General features: G+C 41.7%; 1 protein-coding gene across 1 annotated transcript in view; it reads left to right on the forward strand.

Annotated features, from left to right (window-relative positions):
• Positions 1-12,683, forward strand: part of MONOS_1767 (uncharacterized protein) — a gene marked incomplete at its 5' end in the record, with an annotated part of 47,404 nt that overhangs the window by 12,152 nt on the left and 22,569 nt on the right. The window contains one exon of the mRNA XM_067870611.1: positions 1-12,683. This exon is cut by the window's left edge and continues 12,152 nt beyond it; it is cut by the window's right edge and continues 22,569 nt beyond it. Within this exon, the coding sequence (XP_067734540.1) occupies positions 1-12,683 (12,683 nt within the window).

Here is a 12,683-nt window from a genome sequence, read left to right on the forward strand (position 1 = left end):
CAATCTCTCAAGAGCGGCTAAAATTCTTTCCAGTGCAAGTCAAAAGGAGCAACTCTCATATGATAGTGGGTCAGTGTGCATAAATGGTTCTCAACCATCAAGCATGATATCTGTTGAACATACTAATTCAACGGGGCAGTTTATTTTCAGAATTAATGCACCGTGGATACTTTCTTCTCTCTATTTTCAGATACTGTCAACTGGATCCTCAGTGAATACGATTTTTTCCGTTGTTAACTCAAATATATTACTTCAACAATGCGTACTGTGCCAACAAGATCCTTCTATTCCTTTTCAAGTGACATTTCTTGATTGCTCAGGTGGAACAGCTAATTTTTCTGACTTCTCTTTTTTGTGCACCACGGCAACTGAAGATTCTCTTCTTTATGAAAACAAGCCATTTGTTAAAAGTAGATTAAGTGGAGCCATTGCCTTCGAGAATTCAGAAGTGATGGCAAGAACTTTGGGAGGAGTATCATTGTTCAGTGCAGAGTCAGGTGGATGCATAAACATGACTGAAGCAGTTTTTCAGAATTTAAAGATTTCATCTCCTGTGCTTCAAATTGGAGCGAGTTCGAAAGCGAATATGGCTAATTGTCAGTTTATTGATTTATCTGTTACGTCTTCTGCGGTAATTCAATCAAATACAGGGATATGTAATATTTCTTATTGTGTTTTTTCTTTGGTAAGTTTAAGCTCTAAATCACTAATTGAATTCGCTAATGCCATTGCAAATGTGGAAGGGAACAAGTTCAATGATATCACTTTATCGTCTGGAAATGGCTCATCTTTGAATATATTAAACGATGGTGCTTATATAACTTTGAGTAATAACACATTTGCCAGATGCAAAACTCTGGCAGGCAAATCCTGTGGTGGTGCGTTGTACGCAAACATGCAAAGTTTATCTGGTTCAATTGTTTTGCTTCCATGTAATTTTTCACAATGCAAAGCTGATCCAAACACAGAAGGTAAAGGTGGAGCACTTTGCTTTAATTTTTCAGAACCTTCGTCAAATTACACGATTGATTTTTCCTCAACGATGCTAATGACTCAAAATGAGGCAAAAGTTGGCTTTAATATCTTTGTTATATCATTAGATTTATCTGAATCAATCACAACAGCTCATTTTATAAACTGTCCAACATTATCGTGGGGCTGGAATGATGCTGTTGGAGTTAATTCAGATCTTGATGCACAAGTTATTCCTCTTCAATTTTTCCTTCTTGAAAAACCTTCTTCTTTGTTTGTTTCATCTTCTATCGCAAAAAGCGATGATTCTCCAATTTGCGGATTTGAAATATATCCTTGTTTAACGCTCAATTATATTCTTTCCGAGCGACCTCCATTATCTTCTGATTCAATACGTGCAACAATCATTTTACAATTAATTCAGGATGCTTCAGTAAATTTGGACTCAAAGCAGCTAATTTTATCTGGGCATTCTTCACAGGCAGAATTAATTGTTAATCAATTCTCAAGCAATGAAAAGCAACTCTTTTCCATTTTGCAATCGTTAACTGTAAACGATATTACTTTCATCTTTACAATGAAAAATGAGTTGGAGACTGTTTTTCTGATTAAAGAGGGCTTGTCAAACATTCACTCCTGTTTAATTCAGCCTGCATTAGATGTGAGCGGATGGCCCATTTCATTTGCTCATGTAACTGGTGGCCAATTGGAAATTACAAACTTTTCACTCACTGTCGAACCCCTTGCTTCAGATGCACTTTTATTAGCTCGATCTTTTATTTCTGTTAACATTTCTGGGAATGTGGTTATTCAATCTTGCAAATTCCATTCACGTTCAACAGGAGAAGCATTTTTTAAAGCGTTCTGGGGAGGCTCCTTATCAATTCAATCTTCTTCATTCAGAGTTATGAATCAGGTGAAAAAACCTCTTATCTATGCTTCGGCAGCGAGAGAAGTTATTTTGAATGCTTCAACAATTGAAAAGATTGAATTCATAAATTCATCTGCAATTGAAGCAGTAGAATGTACGAATGAAGTTAAATTGATTTCATCAAAAATATCATCTTGTAACAGAACGACTGGATCAGCTGCTTGTATAGTCGCGAAAAACAATGCTGGAGATCTTATCATTAACAACAGCATATTTGAGGGCTGCTCTTCACTTAGCGAGAATACAGATGGAGGAGCTATTCACATAGAGCTTTCTTCTGAAGATGGAGAAATGATATTTTATGATAATAATATTTCATTATGCAAGTCTAGTCCAGCAAGTAATAATGGAAAAGGAGGAGGAATTTTCCTTCTTCTTTCAACTATAAACGCACGATTCACATTTTCCAACACCACCGGAGCTCCGTTATGGCTTAATAACGTTGCACATGAAGGAAGAAATCTATTTATTAACGGATCAAATTTATTCGAAAGTCTTTCTGAATCAAACTTTGTTCAATTCAATCAACCTTCTGCTTGGGATACAGAAGATGCCAAAGGAATGCAAAACGATAACACTTCAGAAATAATACCAATAAAATATTTCTTTTCAGATATTTCCCAAATCATACATGTTTCATACAATGGCATGGATTCTTCCGCTTGTGGAGATATTGAATACTCATGCAACAGTTTGCCTTACTCTTTCTCAAGACAAAATTCAGCAACGAAAAAAAGATATGTGGCAGTTGTGGAGAGAGTGAATGTGAGAGGAGAATTGACATATTCTGATGGAAGTGTTGACATTCACAGCTCCAAGTCTGCGGACTGGTCTGTTGTTGATGTGGACATGACAACAGGTTCGTGTACGAGTATCTTCAGTGTGGAAGTTCCTTGGACGCTTAAGCTGATAGCATTTACGATTGGAGGTGTGCCGGCATCTGTCAAGTCGCTGTTTGGCGTTACGGCGTCGGTTCTCTCTCTGCAAAATACCAAGCTTTGCCAGATCAGTGCAGCAGGATATATGTTTTCTTTTGTCTCGGTAATCAGCGGGTCTGTGAAGATTAGTGTGTTTAATTTTGATGGAGACGTCCGCTTTGCAAATTCTCCCCTCTTTTCTGGAAGTCCGATGATTTCTGTGAGTGGAAATGGAACATGTGATATTTCTTCAATGAATCTCCATTTGCGAGGCAGCACAGGAGCAAGCTTCATATCAGTTGTTGACGAAGGAGAATTGATGATTAACAATGGAGGTGTTGAGAACATCGATGAAATGGATTCGAGTGTGGTGTGTGTGAATAGCGAGAACAGCACTTTGGATGTAAATGGGACAGTATTTAGTTCGCTTGTTTTTACAAGCAGCAGTGCTGTTGAGGTGCAAAACATTCGCTCAGGGATTATTCAAAACAGCACTTTTTCGTTTGTGAGGAAAACAAATGGAAGTGGAAGTTGCCTGGAATGTGCTGTTGGGAAAGGAGAGCTTAAAGTGAATGGGAATCGGTTTGACGGATGCAAAGTCAACTCATTAGAAAGTTGTGGAGGGTGCTTGGACTTCACGATGGACAATGCGGCAGGGAAAGTGAGTGTTGATGGCGATGTTTTCATGAACTGCGAGGCGAGCGTGGCCAATGAAGGCAAAGGCGGTGCGCTGCATATGAATGTGAAGGAAGTGTTCAGCACATTTAGTATTGCAAATAGGACGATTGGAGACTGGTTTGAGAACAAAGCTTCAAAAGGCAAAAATGTCATGGTTGAATCACCGTCGCTGAGAACATCAGTCACGAACAACAGCTTCTATTCTTTTGCGTATTTTTATTGGGAGATGGATGAATTTGAAGGATTTGACAATGGAAAAATTGATCTGTCGATCCCCTTGAAGTACTATCTGCTTGACAGGCCGGAATCTCTTCGTGTGTCATCGTCAGTTGCAAAAAGAGCAGACACGACAGCATGTGGCTTTGATGAATATCCGTGTGCGACGCTGGCTTATGGGTTGAGCGAGCAACTTAATCCGACGAAGAAAATAACGATTATTGGAAGATTGGATCAAGATGCAAGCATTACTGTATCGTCTGGAAACACGACGATTGAAACGCATGCTTCTGGAGGCGAAATGAGCATTTGCCAAACAGCAAGCGCGGAGAAGCAACTGTTTTTGTGCTCAGCTGCATTTGCGATGAAAAAAGTGTTGTTTTCATTGGCTTCTTCGAAAACATTAGAAACTGTTATTCGCGTGTCTGATTCCACGACCGTGGTTGAAGGCAGCAGAATTCGGCGAGTATCGGAGAGTGAAAGATATAATTTCACATTTATTGTGTCAACCGGAGGCACGGTAATTTTGGAACAGTTTTCATTTGATCTTGGGATGCTGACTACGGCAGGCGTTCTGTTTTCTTCGTATCCAATGGTTGATTCAAAAGGAGGAGAAATCAAAATCCAGAATTCTGTTTTTGAAAAGCTGGGATCAGAAGGATCTCCGCTATTTGTTTCAGAAACCAGCGGGCGTGTGTCTTCAACGAATGTAACAATAAATGGGATGAGTGGGCTGACACAGCCTTTGTTTTATGGCAGCGGAACAAGTACTGTGACGATTGCAGGTGTTTCGTCTTCGCCTATTGTTATTAGTAATATAACATCATCTGCAAACTTAATAGCGATGCAAGATTCAACAAGCTTACTGACAGAGAATGTGAAGTTCAGTGAAATAAGGATGAGTGCGGGAAGTGCAGTTTTCTGCAATTCGATACAAGATTTGAGGGTGTTGAAAACATCATTTGAAAATGTGAGCAAAAGTGTTGGAAATGGAGCAGCGATTAATGCTGAAAGCGGCTCTGGAGCAGTTCGGATTGAATCGAATACATTTGTGAGGTGCAGTGCGACTGAGGCGAATGGATGTGGAGGAAGCATATATTGCTATTTGAAGAGCGACCCGGCGCCACAAACTGCAATGATAATAGAGAACTCATTCACTTCCAGCGCAACAGCCTCGGATTCAGGATATGGAGGAGCGTTTTACTGCTTGATAGATGATAGCGACCATTACTTCAACTTACGGAACACGTCCAACACATGGACAGGGAATAACGCGCTTCATGGAAAGAACATTTTTGTTTCGTCAGCAACTCTTCGGAATTCGCTGGAAAAGCCAGACGTGTTTATGGGCTTTGAGCCATCGAGCTGGAATGAAGAAGATTACGAAGGGTTTGATCTTCCCGACCAGCTGACATCGATCCCGTTGAAGTACTTCTTTTCAAACATTGACGTGAATGTATTTGTTGGCGATGCTGGCTTGGATAATGATGCGTGTGGAGACGAGCTGTATCCATGCCAGTCGATATCATACTCATTTTCCAGGCAGCAAAAGGAAACACGGAAATGCAGCATTTTGAATTCTGTCAATCAAACGAGAGCTTTGAGCTATGCCCTTGGGAATGTGAATATAGCAGGTGCGCTATCAGGAACGAAGAGCAGTATTGCTGTGGAGCAGATGTCCGGGAGTGAGACATGCGTATTTGGGATCACTTTGCCATGGACATTTGAGAACATCTGCTTCAAAGTTATAACAGTTCCGGCGTCTGTGAAATCATTAATTGCAGCAAGCTCGCAGACATCAACGCTGAAACTTCTGAGGACGTCGCTTCTGCCAAACGCATCCGGTGTATTTGAGTTCAGTTTTTTGAGTGTAACTGCCGGAAATGTTGAAATAAGAGAATTTGGATTTGAGGTTTCTGAATCTGACCGAATGGGTTGTGTGACGAGAGGCACTGGAGTCATTGAAATAGAAGGGAGTACCTCTCGATGCTTGATTGCAGACAGTACGTTCAGTTTGAAGGGAAGCGAGGAATCAGGGTTAATTGTAGTGAAGAAATCAGGAGAGCTTAATATTTCTCATTGCAGATTTGCAGAGCTCGGCGGTGTCAATACGTCTGTGATTGAAGGATCAGCACTTGGATCGATTCGGATTGGCGAGAATACAAATTTCACGGCTTTTTCTAATTTTGATGGGCCGCTCATTTCGGTTTCGACGTGCACGCTTTCTTTTACTGAAACATATTTTATTAATGTGACGGCATGCAAAGTTGCGATTGTCAGAGCAAGTGGGGAAACAGACATTACTTTGAGTAATTCTACTTTTGAAACGATTGAGATGACCACAGCTTCCGCAATTGAGTGTGAAGAAATTGCTTCTACAGTAGTGAGCAAAAACAAATTTACAGAAGTTAAAAGGAGCAATGGAAACGGATCATGCATTTCAGTTACAACGGGAAACGGGACTATGAATATTGAATCAAATGTGTTTTTGAAGTGCGCTGTAGATGATGAAAACGCGTGTGGAGGAGGAGTGTACTGCAAACTGAAAAACGACGGAGATGGAAAGATATTGAATATGAATGAGAATTCGTTTGAAAGATGCGCTGTCTCCTCAACATCGGGGAAGGGGGGTGGAATCTGCATTGACATTGGAGATGTGCAGCGGCATTTCACGATAGTAAATTCTTCCCTTTCCAGCTGGGCAGAAAATATTGCGAGATACGGGCGGAACGTTTTTGTGATCTCTCCGAATCTTCGAGAATCGGTAACTTTTAGTTCTGGATTTGTTGGATTTAATCCGCAGATGTGGACTGAAGATGATTACTATGGAGTTGACACGCGGGACTTATCTACTCTGATTCCTTTGAAGTACTTCTTTTCAAACATTGACGCGAATGTATTTGTCGGCGATGCTGGCTTGGATAATGATGCGTGTGGAGACGAGCTGTATCCATGTCAGACAATGGAATACTCATTTTCTAGGCAGCAAAAGGAAACACGAAAATGCAGCGTAATAGCGTCATTGAGCCAGACATCAAAACTGTCATATTCCAGCGGGAGCGTGCAAGTATCTAGCACCGTTTCAGGAGTAAGAAGCAACATTGTTGTGGAACAAAGAACTGGAGTGTTTACAGAAATGTTTGAAGTGACCGTTGCATGGACCCTTGAAGATATCTGCTTTAATGTAACATATGTGCCTTCATCTCTAAAATCTTTGTTTGCTGTTTGCTCATCTGACGCGACTTTAAAGCTTGAGCGCACAGTTTTGAAGCCGAATGGAACAGAAGCCTTTTTGTTTTGCTTTGTTAGAGCATCTTCGGGGATGGTAAATATAAGCCAGTTTTCATTTGAACTATCAGAGTCAGACAGGATGAGCTGCGTAACAAAGGGATGTGGGCTTATAGAAGTTGATGGAGAAGACGCAAGGTGCTTAATTAAAGACAGTGAGTTTTCGCGGAAAGGGAGCATTGAATCTGGAATGATTGTTGCCAAAGACAAGGGAGAGATAAATGTTATTCATTGCGAATTCAAGGAGCTGAGCGATAATGAAGGAGTTGTTATTGAAGGAAGCGCAGGAAGCACGATTAATATTGGGGGTTCTACAAGATTTTCATCATTTACCAACAGCAAAATGCCGGCAGTGTCGGTGATATCAAGTGTGCTTGCGATCACAGATACATCCTTTGCGGATATGTCTTCGAAAGAATCGGCAATAATATCTGCGACAGGAGAATCTGGAATATCTGCGAGGGCATGCACATTTGCAAATATTGAAATGAGCAAAGCTTCGATAGCAAAGCTTATTGATGTGGCTTCTGTCTCATTTGCGGAGAATAGCTTTGATAATATCAAAAATGCAATTGGGAATGGGTCTTGTCTTTTCGTCACATCCACGAACGGTACAACTAGCATTGAATCCAACACATTTACCCATTGTGTGAACACTTTTGAAGAAGGCTGTGGAGGTAGCGTGCATATCCAGCTGAAGAGCAGCGAGACAAGCGAGATGGCCTACATACTTGGAAACTCATTTGAAAGATGTGCCGCATCCTCGACAAGAGGAAAAGGAGGTGGATTGTACATTGACGTGATCAATTCGATGCGGTATTTTAAGATTACGAACACTTCGATTTCGAGATGGGCAGAGAACACAGCAAAATACGGGCAAAATGTATTTGTTGCATCTCCAGATCTTCGGGCTTCTGTAACTTCTGATTCTGCATTTGTTGGGTTCAGTCCGTTGGCGTGGCCGGAAGACGATTATTATGGAACCGATACTCGAGACTTGTCGACTTTGATTCCGCTGAAATACTTTTTCTCTTCGCTTGTACCCTATGTTTATGTTGGCGATGTTGGAAAAGACAATGATGCATGTGGTGACCAATCATATCCTTGCAATTCCATCGATTATTCTTTCTCAAGACAAAATTCAGCAACGAAAAAAAGATATGTGGCAGTTGTGGAGAGAGTGAATGTGAGAGGAGAATTGACATATTCTGATGGAAGTGTTGACATTCACAGCTCCAAGTCTGCGGACTGGTCTGTTGTTGATGTGGACATGACAACAGGTTCGTGTACGAGTATCTTCAGTGTGGAAGTTCCTTGGACGCTTAAGCTGATAGCATTTACGATTGGAGGTGTGCCGGCATCTGTCAAGTCGCTGTTTGGCGTTACGGCGTCGGTTCTCTCTCTGCAAAATACCAAGCTTTGCCAGATCAGTGCAGCAGGATATATGTTTTCTTTTGTCTCGGTAATCAGCGGGTCTGTGAAGATTAGTGTGTTTAATTTTGATGGAGACGTCCGCTTTGCAAATTCTCCCCTCTTTTCTGGAAGTCCGATGATTTCTGTGAGTGGAAATGGAACATGTGATATTTCTTCAATGAATCTCCATTTGCGAGGCAGCACAGGAGCAAGCTTCATATCAGTTGTTGACGAAGGAGAATTGATGATTAACAATGGAGGTGTTGAGAACATCGATGAAATGGATTCGAGTGTGGTGTGTGTGAATAGCGAGAACAGCACTTTGGATGTAAATGGGACAGTATTTAGTTCGCTTGTTTTTACAAGCAGCAGTGCTGTTGAGGTGCAAAACATTCGCTCAGGGATTATTCAAAACAGCACTTTTTCGTTTGTGAGGAAAACAAATGGAAGTGGAAGTTGCCTGGAATGTGCTGTTGGGAAAGGAGAGCTTAAAGTGAATGGGAATCGGTTTGACGGATGCAAAGTCAACTCATTAGAAAGTTGTGGAGGGTGCTTGGACTTCACGATGGACAATGCGGCAGGGAAAGTGAGTGTTGATGGCGATGTTTTCATGAACTGCGAGGCGAGCGTGGCCAATGAAGGCAAAGGCGGTGCGCTGCATATGAATGTGAAGGAAGTGTTCAGCACATTTAGTATTGCAAATAGGACGATTGGAGACTGGTTTGAGAACAAAGCTTCAAAAGGCAAAAATGTCATGGTTGAATCACCGTCGCTGAGAACATCAGTCACGAACAACAGCTTCTATTCTTTTGCGTATTTTTATTGGGAGATGGATGAATTTGAAGGATTTGACAATGGAAAAATTGATCTGTCGATCCCCTTGAAGTACTATCTGCTTGACAGGCCGGAATCTCTTCGTGTGTCATCGTCAGTTGCAAAAAGAGCAGACACGACAGCATGTGGCTTTGATGAATATCCGTGTGCGACGCTGGCTTATGGGTTGAGCGAGCAACTTAATCCGACGAAGAAAATAACGATTATTGGAAGATTGGATCAAGATGCAAGCATTACTGTATCGTCTGGAAACACGACGATTGAAACGCATGCTTCTGGAGGCGAAATGAGCATTTGCCAAACAGCAAGCGCGGAGAAGCAACTGTTTTTGTGCTCAGCTGCATTTGCGATGAAAAAAGTGTTGTTTTCATTGGCTTCTTCGAAAACATTAGAAACTGTTATTCGCGTGTCTGATTCCACGACCGTGGTTGAAGGCAGCAGAATTCGGCGAGTATCGGAGAGTGAAAGATATAATTTCACATTTATTGTGTCAACCGGAGGCACGGTAATTTTGGAACAGTTTTCATTTGATCTTGGGATGCTGACTACGGCAGGCGTTCTGTTTTCTTCGTATCCAATGGTTGATTCAAAAGGAGGAGAAATCAAAATCCAGAATTCTGTTTTTGAAAAGCTGGGATCAGAAGGATCTCCGCTATTTGTTTCAGAAACCAGCGGGCGTGTGTCTTCAACGAATGTAACAATAAATGGGATGAGTGGGCTGACACAGCCTTTGTTTTATGGCAGCGGAACAAGTACTGTGACGATTGCAGGTGTTTCGTCTTCGCCTATTGTTATTAGTAATATAACATCATCTGCAAACTTAATAGCGATGCAAGATTCAACAAGCTTACTGACAGAGAATGTGAAGTTCAGTGAAATAAGGATGAGTGCGGGAAGTGCAGTTTTCTGCAATTCGATACAAGATTTGAGGGTGTTGAAAACATCATTTGAAAATGTGAGCAAAAGTGTTGGAAATGGAGCAGCGATTAATGCTGAAAGCGGCTCTGGAGCAGTTCGGATTGAATCGAATACATTTGTGAGGTGCAGTGCGACTGAGGCGAATGGATGTGGAGGAAGCATATATTGCTATTTGAAGAGCGACCCGGCGCCACAAACTGCAATGATAATAGAGAACTCATTCACTTCCAGCGCAACAGCCTCGGATTCAGGATATGGAGGAGCGTTTTACTGCTTGATAGATGATAGCGACCATTACTTCAACTTACGGAACACGTCCAACACATGGACAGGGAATAACGCGCTTCATGGAAAGAACATTTTTGTTTCGTCAGCAACTCTTCGGAATTCGCTGGAAAAGCCAGACGTGTTTATGGGCTTTGAGCCATCGAGCTGGAATGAAGAAGATTACGAAGGGTTTGATCTTCCCGACCAGCTGACATCGATCCCGTTGAAGTACTTCTTTTCAAACATTGACGTGAATGTATTTGTTGGCGATGCTGGCTTGGATAATGATGCGTGTGGAGACGAGCTGTATCCATGCCAGTCGATATCATACTCATTTTCCAGGCAGCAAAAGGAAACACGGAAATGCAGCATTTTGAATTCTGTCAATCAAACGAGAGCTTTGAGCTATGCCCTTGGGAATGTGAATATAGCAGGTGCGCTATCAGGAACGAAGAGCAGTATTGCTGTGGAGCAGATGTCCGGGAGTGAGACATGCGTATTTGGGATCACTTTGCCATGGACATTTGAGAACATCTGCTTCAAAGTTATAACAGTTCCGGCGTCTGTGAAATCATTAATTGCAGCAAGCTCGCAGACATCAACGCTGAAACTTCTGAGGACGTCGCTTCTGCCAAACGCATCCGGTGTATTTGAGTTCAGTTTTTTGAGTGTAACTGCCGGAAATGTTGAAATAAGAGAATTTGGATTTGAGGTTTCTGAATCTGACCGAATGGGTTGTGTGACGAGAGGCACTGGAGTCATTGAAATAGAAGGGAGTACCTCTCGATGCTTGATTGCAGACAGTACGTTCAGTTTGAAGGGAAGCGAGGAATCAGGGTTAATTGTAGTGAAGAAATCAGGAGAGCTTAATATTTCTCATTGCAGATTTGCAGAGCTCGGCGGTGTCAATACGTCTGTGATTGAAGGATCAGCACTTGGATCGATTCGGATTGGCGAGAATACAAATTTCACGGCTTTTTCTAATTTTGATGGGCCGCTCATTTCGGTTTCGACGTGCACGCTTTCTTTTACTGAAACATATTTTATTAATGTGACGGCATGCAAAGTTGCGATTGTCAGAGCAAGTGGGGAAACAGACATTACTTTGAGTAATTCTACTTTTGAAACGATTGAGATGACCACAGCTTCCGCAATTGAGTGTGAAGAAATTGCTTCTACAGTAGTGAGCAAAAACAAATTTACAGAAGTTAAAAGGAGCAATGGAAACGGATCATGCATTTCAGTTACAACGGGAAACGGGACTATGAATATTGAATCAAATGTGTTTTTGAAGTGCGCTGTAGATGATGAAAACGCGTGTGGAGGAGGAGTGTACTGCAAACTGAAAAACGACGGAGATGGAAAGATATTGAATATGAATGAGAATTCGTTTGAAAGATGCGCTGTCTCCTCAACATCGGGGAAGGGGGGTGGAATCTGCATTGACATTGGAGATGTGCAGCGGCATTTCACGATAGTAAATTCTTCCCTTTCCAGCTGGGCAGAAAATATTGCGAGATACGGGCGGAACGTTTTTGTGATCTCTCCGAATCTTCGAGAATCGGTAACTTTTAGTTCTGGATTTGTTGGATTTAATCCGCAGATGTGGACTGAAGATGATTACTATGGAGTTGACACGCGGGACTTATCTACTCTGATTCCTTTGAAGTACTTCTTTTCAAACATTGACGCGAATGTATTTGTCGGCGATGCTGGCTTGGATAATGATGCGTGTGGAGACGAGCTGTATCCATGTCAGACAATGGAATACTCATTTTCTAGGCAGCAAAAGGAAACACGAAAATGCAGCGTAATAGCGTCATTGAGCCAGACATCAAAACTGTCATATTCCAGCGGGAGCGTGCAAGTATCTAGCACCGTTTCAGGAGTAAGAAGCAACATTGTTGTGGAACAAAGAACTGGAGTGTTTACAGAAATGTTTGAAGTGACCGTTGCATGGACCCTTGAAGATATCTGCTTTAATGTAACATATGTGCCTTCATCTCTAAAATCTTTGTTTGCTGTTTGCTCATCTGACGCGACTTTAAAGCTTGAGCGCACAGTTTTGAAGCCGAATGGAACAGAAGCCTTTTTGTTTTGCTTTGTTAGAGCATCTTCGGGGATGGTAAATATAAGCCAGTTTTCATTTGAACTATCAGAGTCAGACAGGATGAGCTGCGTAACAAAGGGATGTGGGCTTATAGAAGTTGATGGAGAAGACGCAAGGTGCTTAATTAAAGACAGTGAGT

This window comes from Monocercomonoides exilis (assembly GCF_001643675.1).
Source record: "Monocercomonoides exilis strain PA203 chromosome Unknown scaffold4-2303458, whole genome shotgun sequence".
Lineage (NCBI taxonomy): Eukaryota > Preaxostyla > Oxymonadida > Polymastigidae > Monocercomonoides > Monocercomonoides exilis.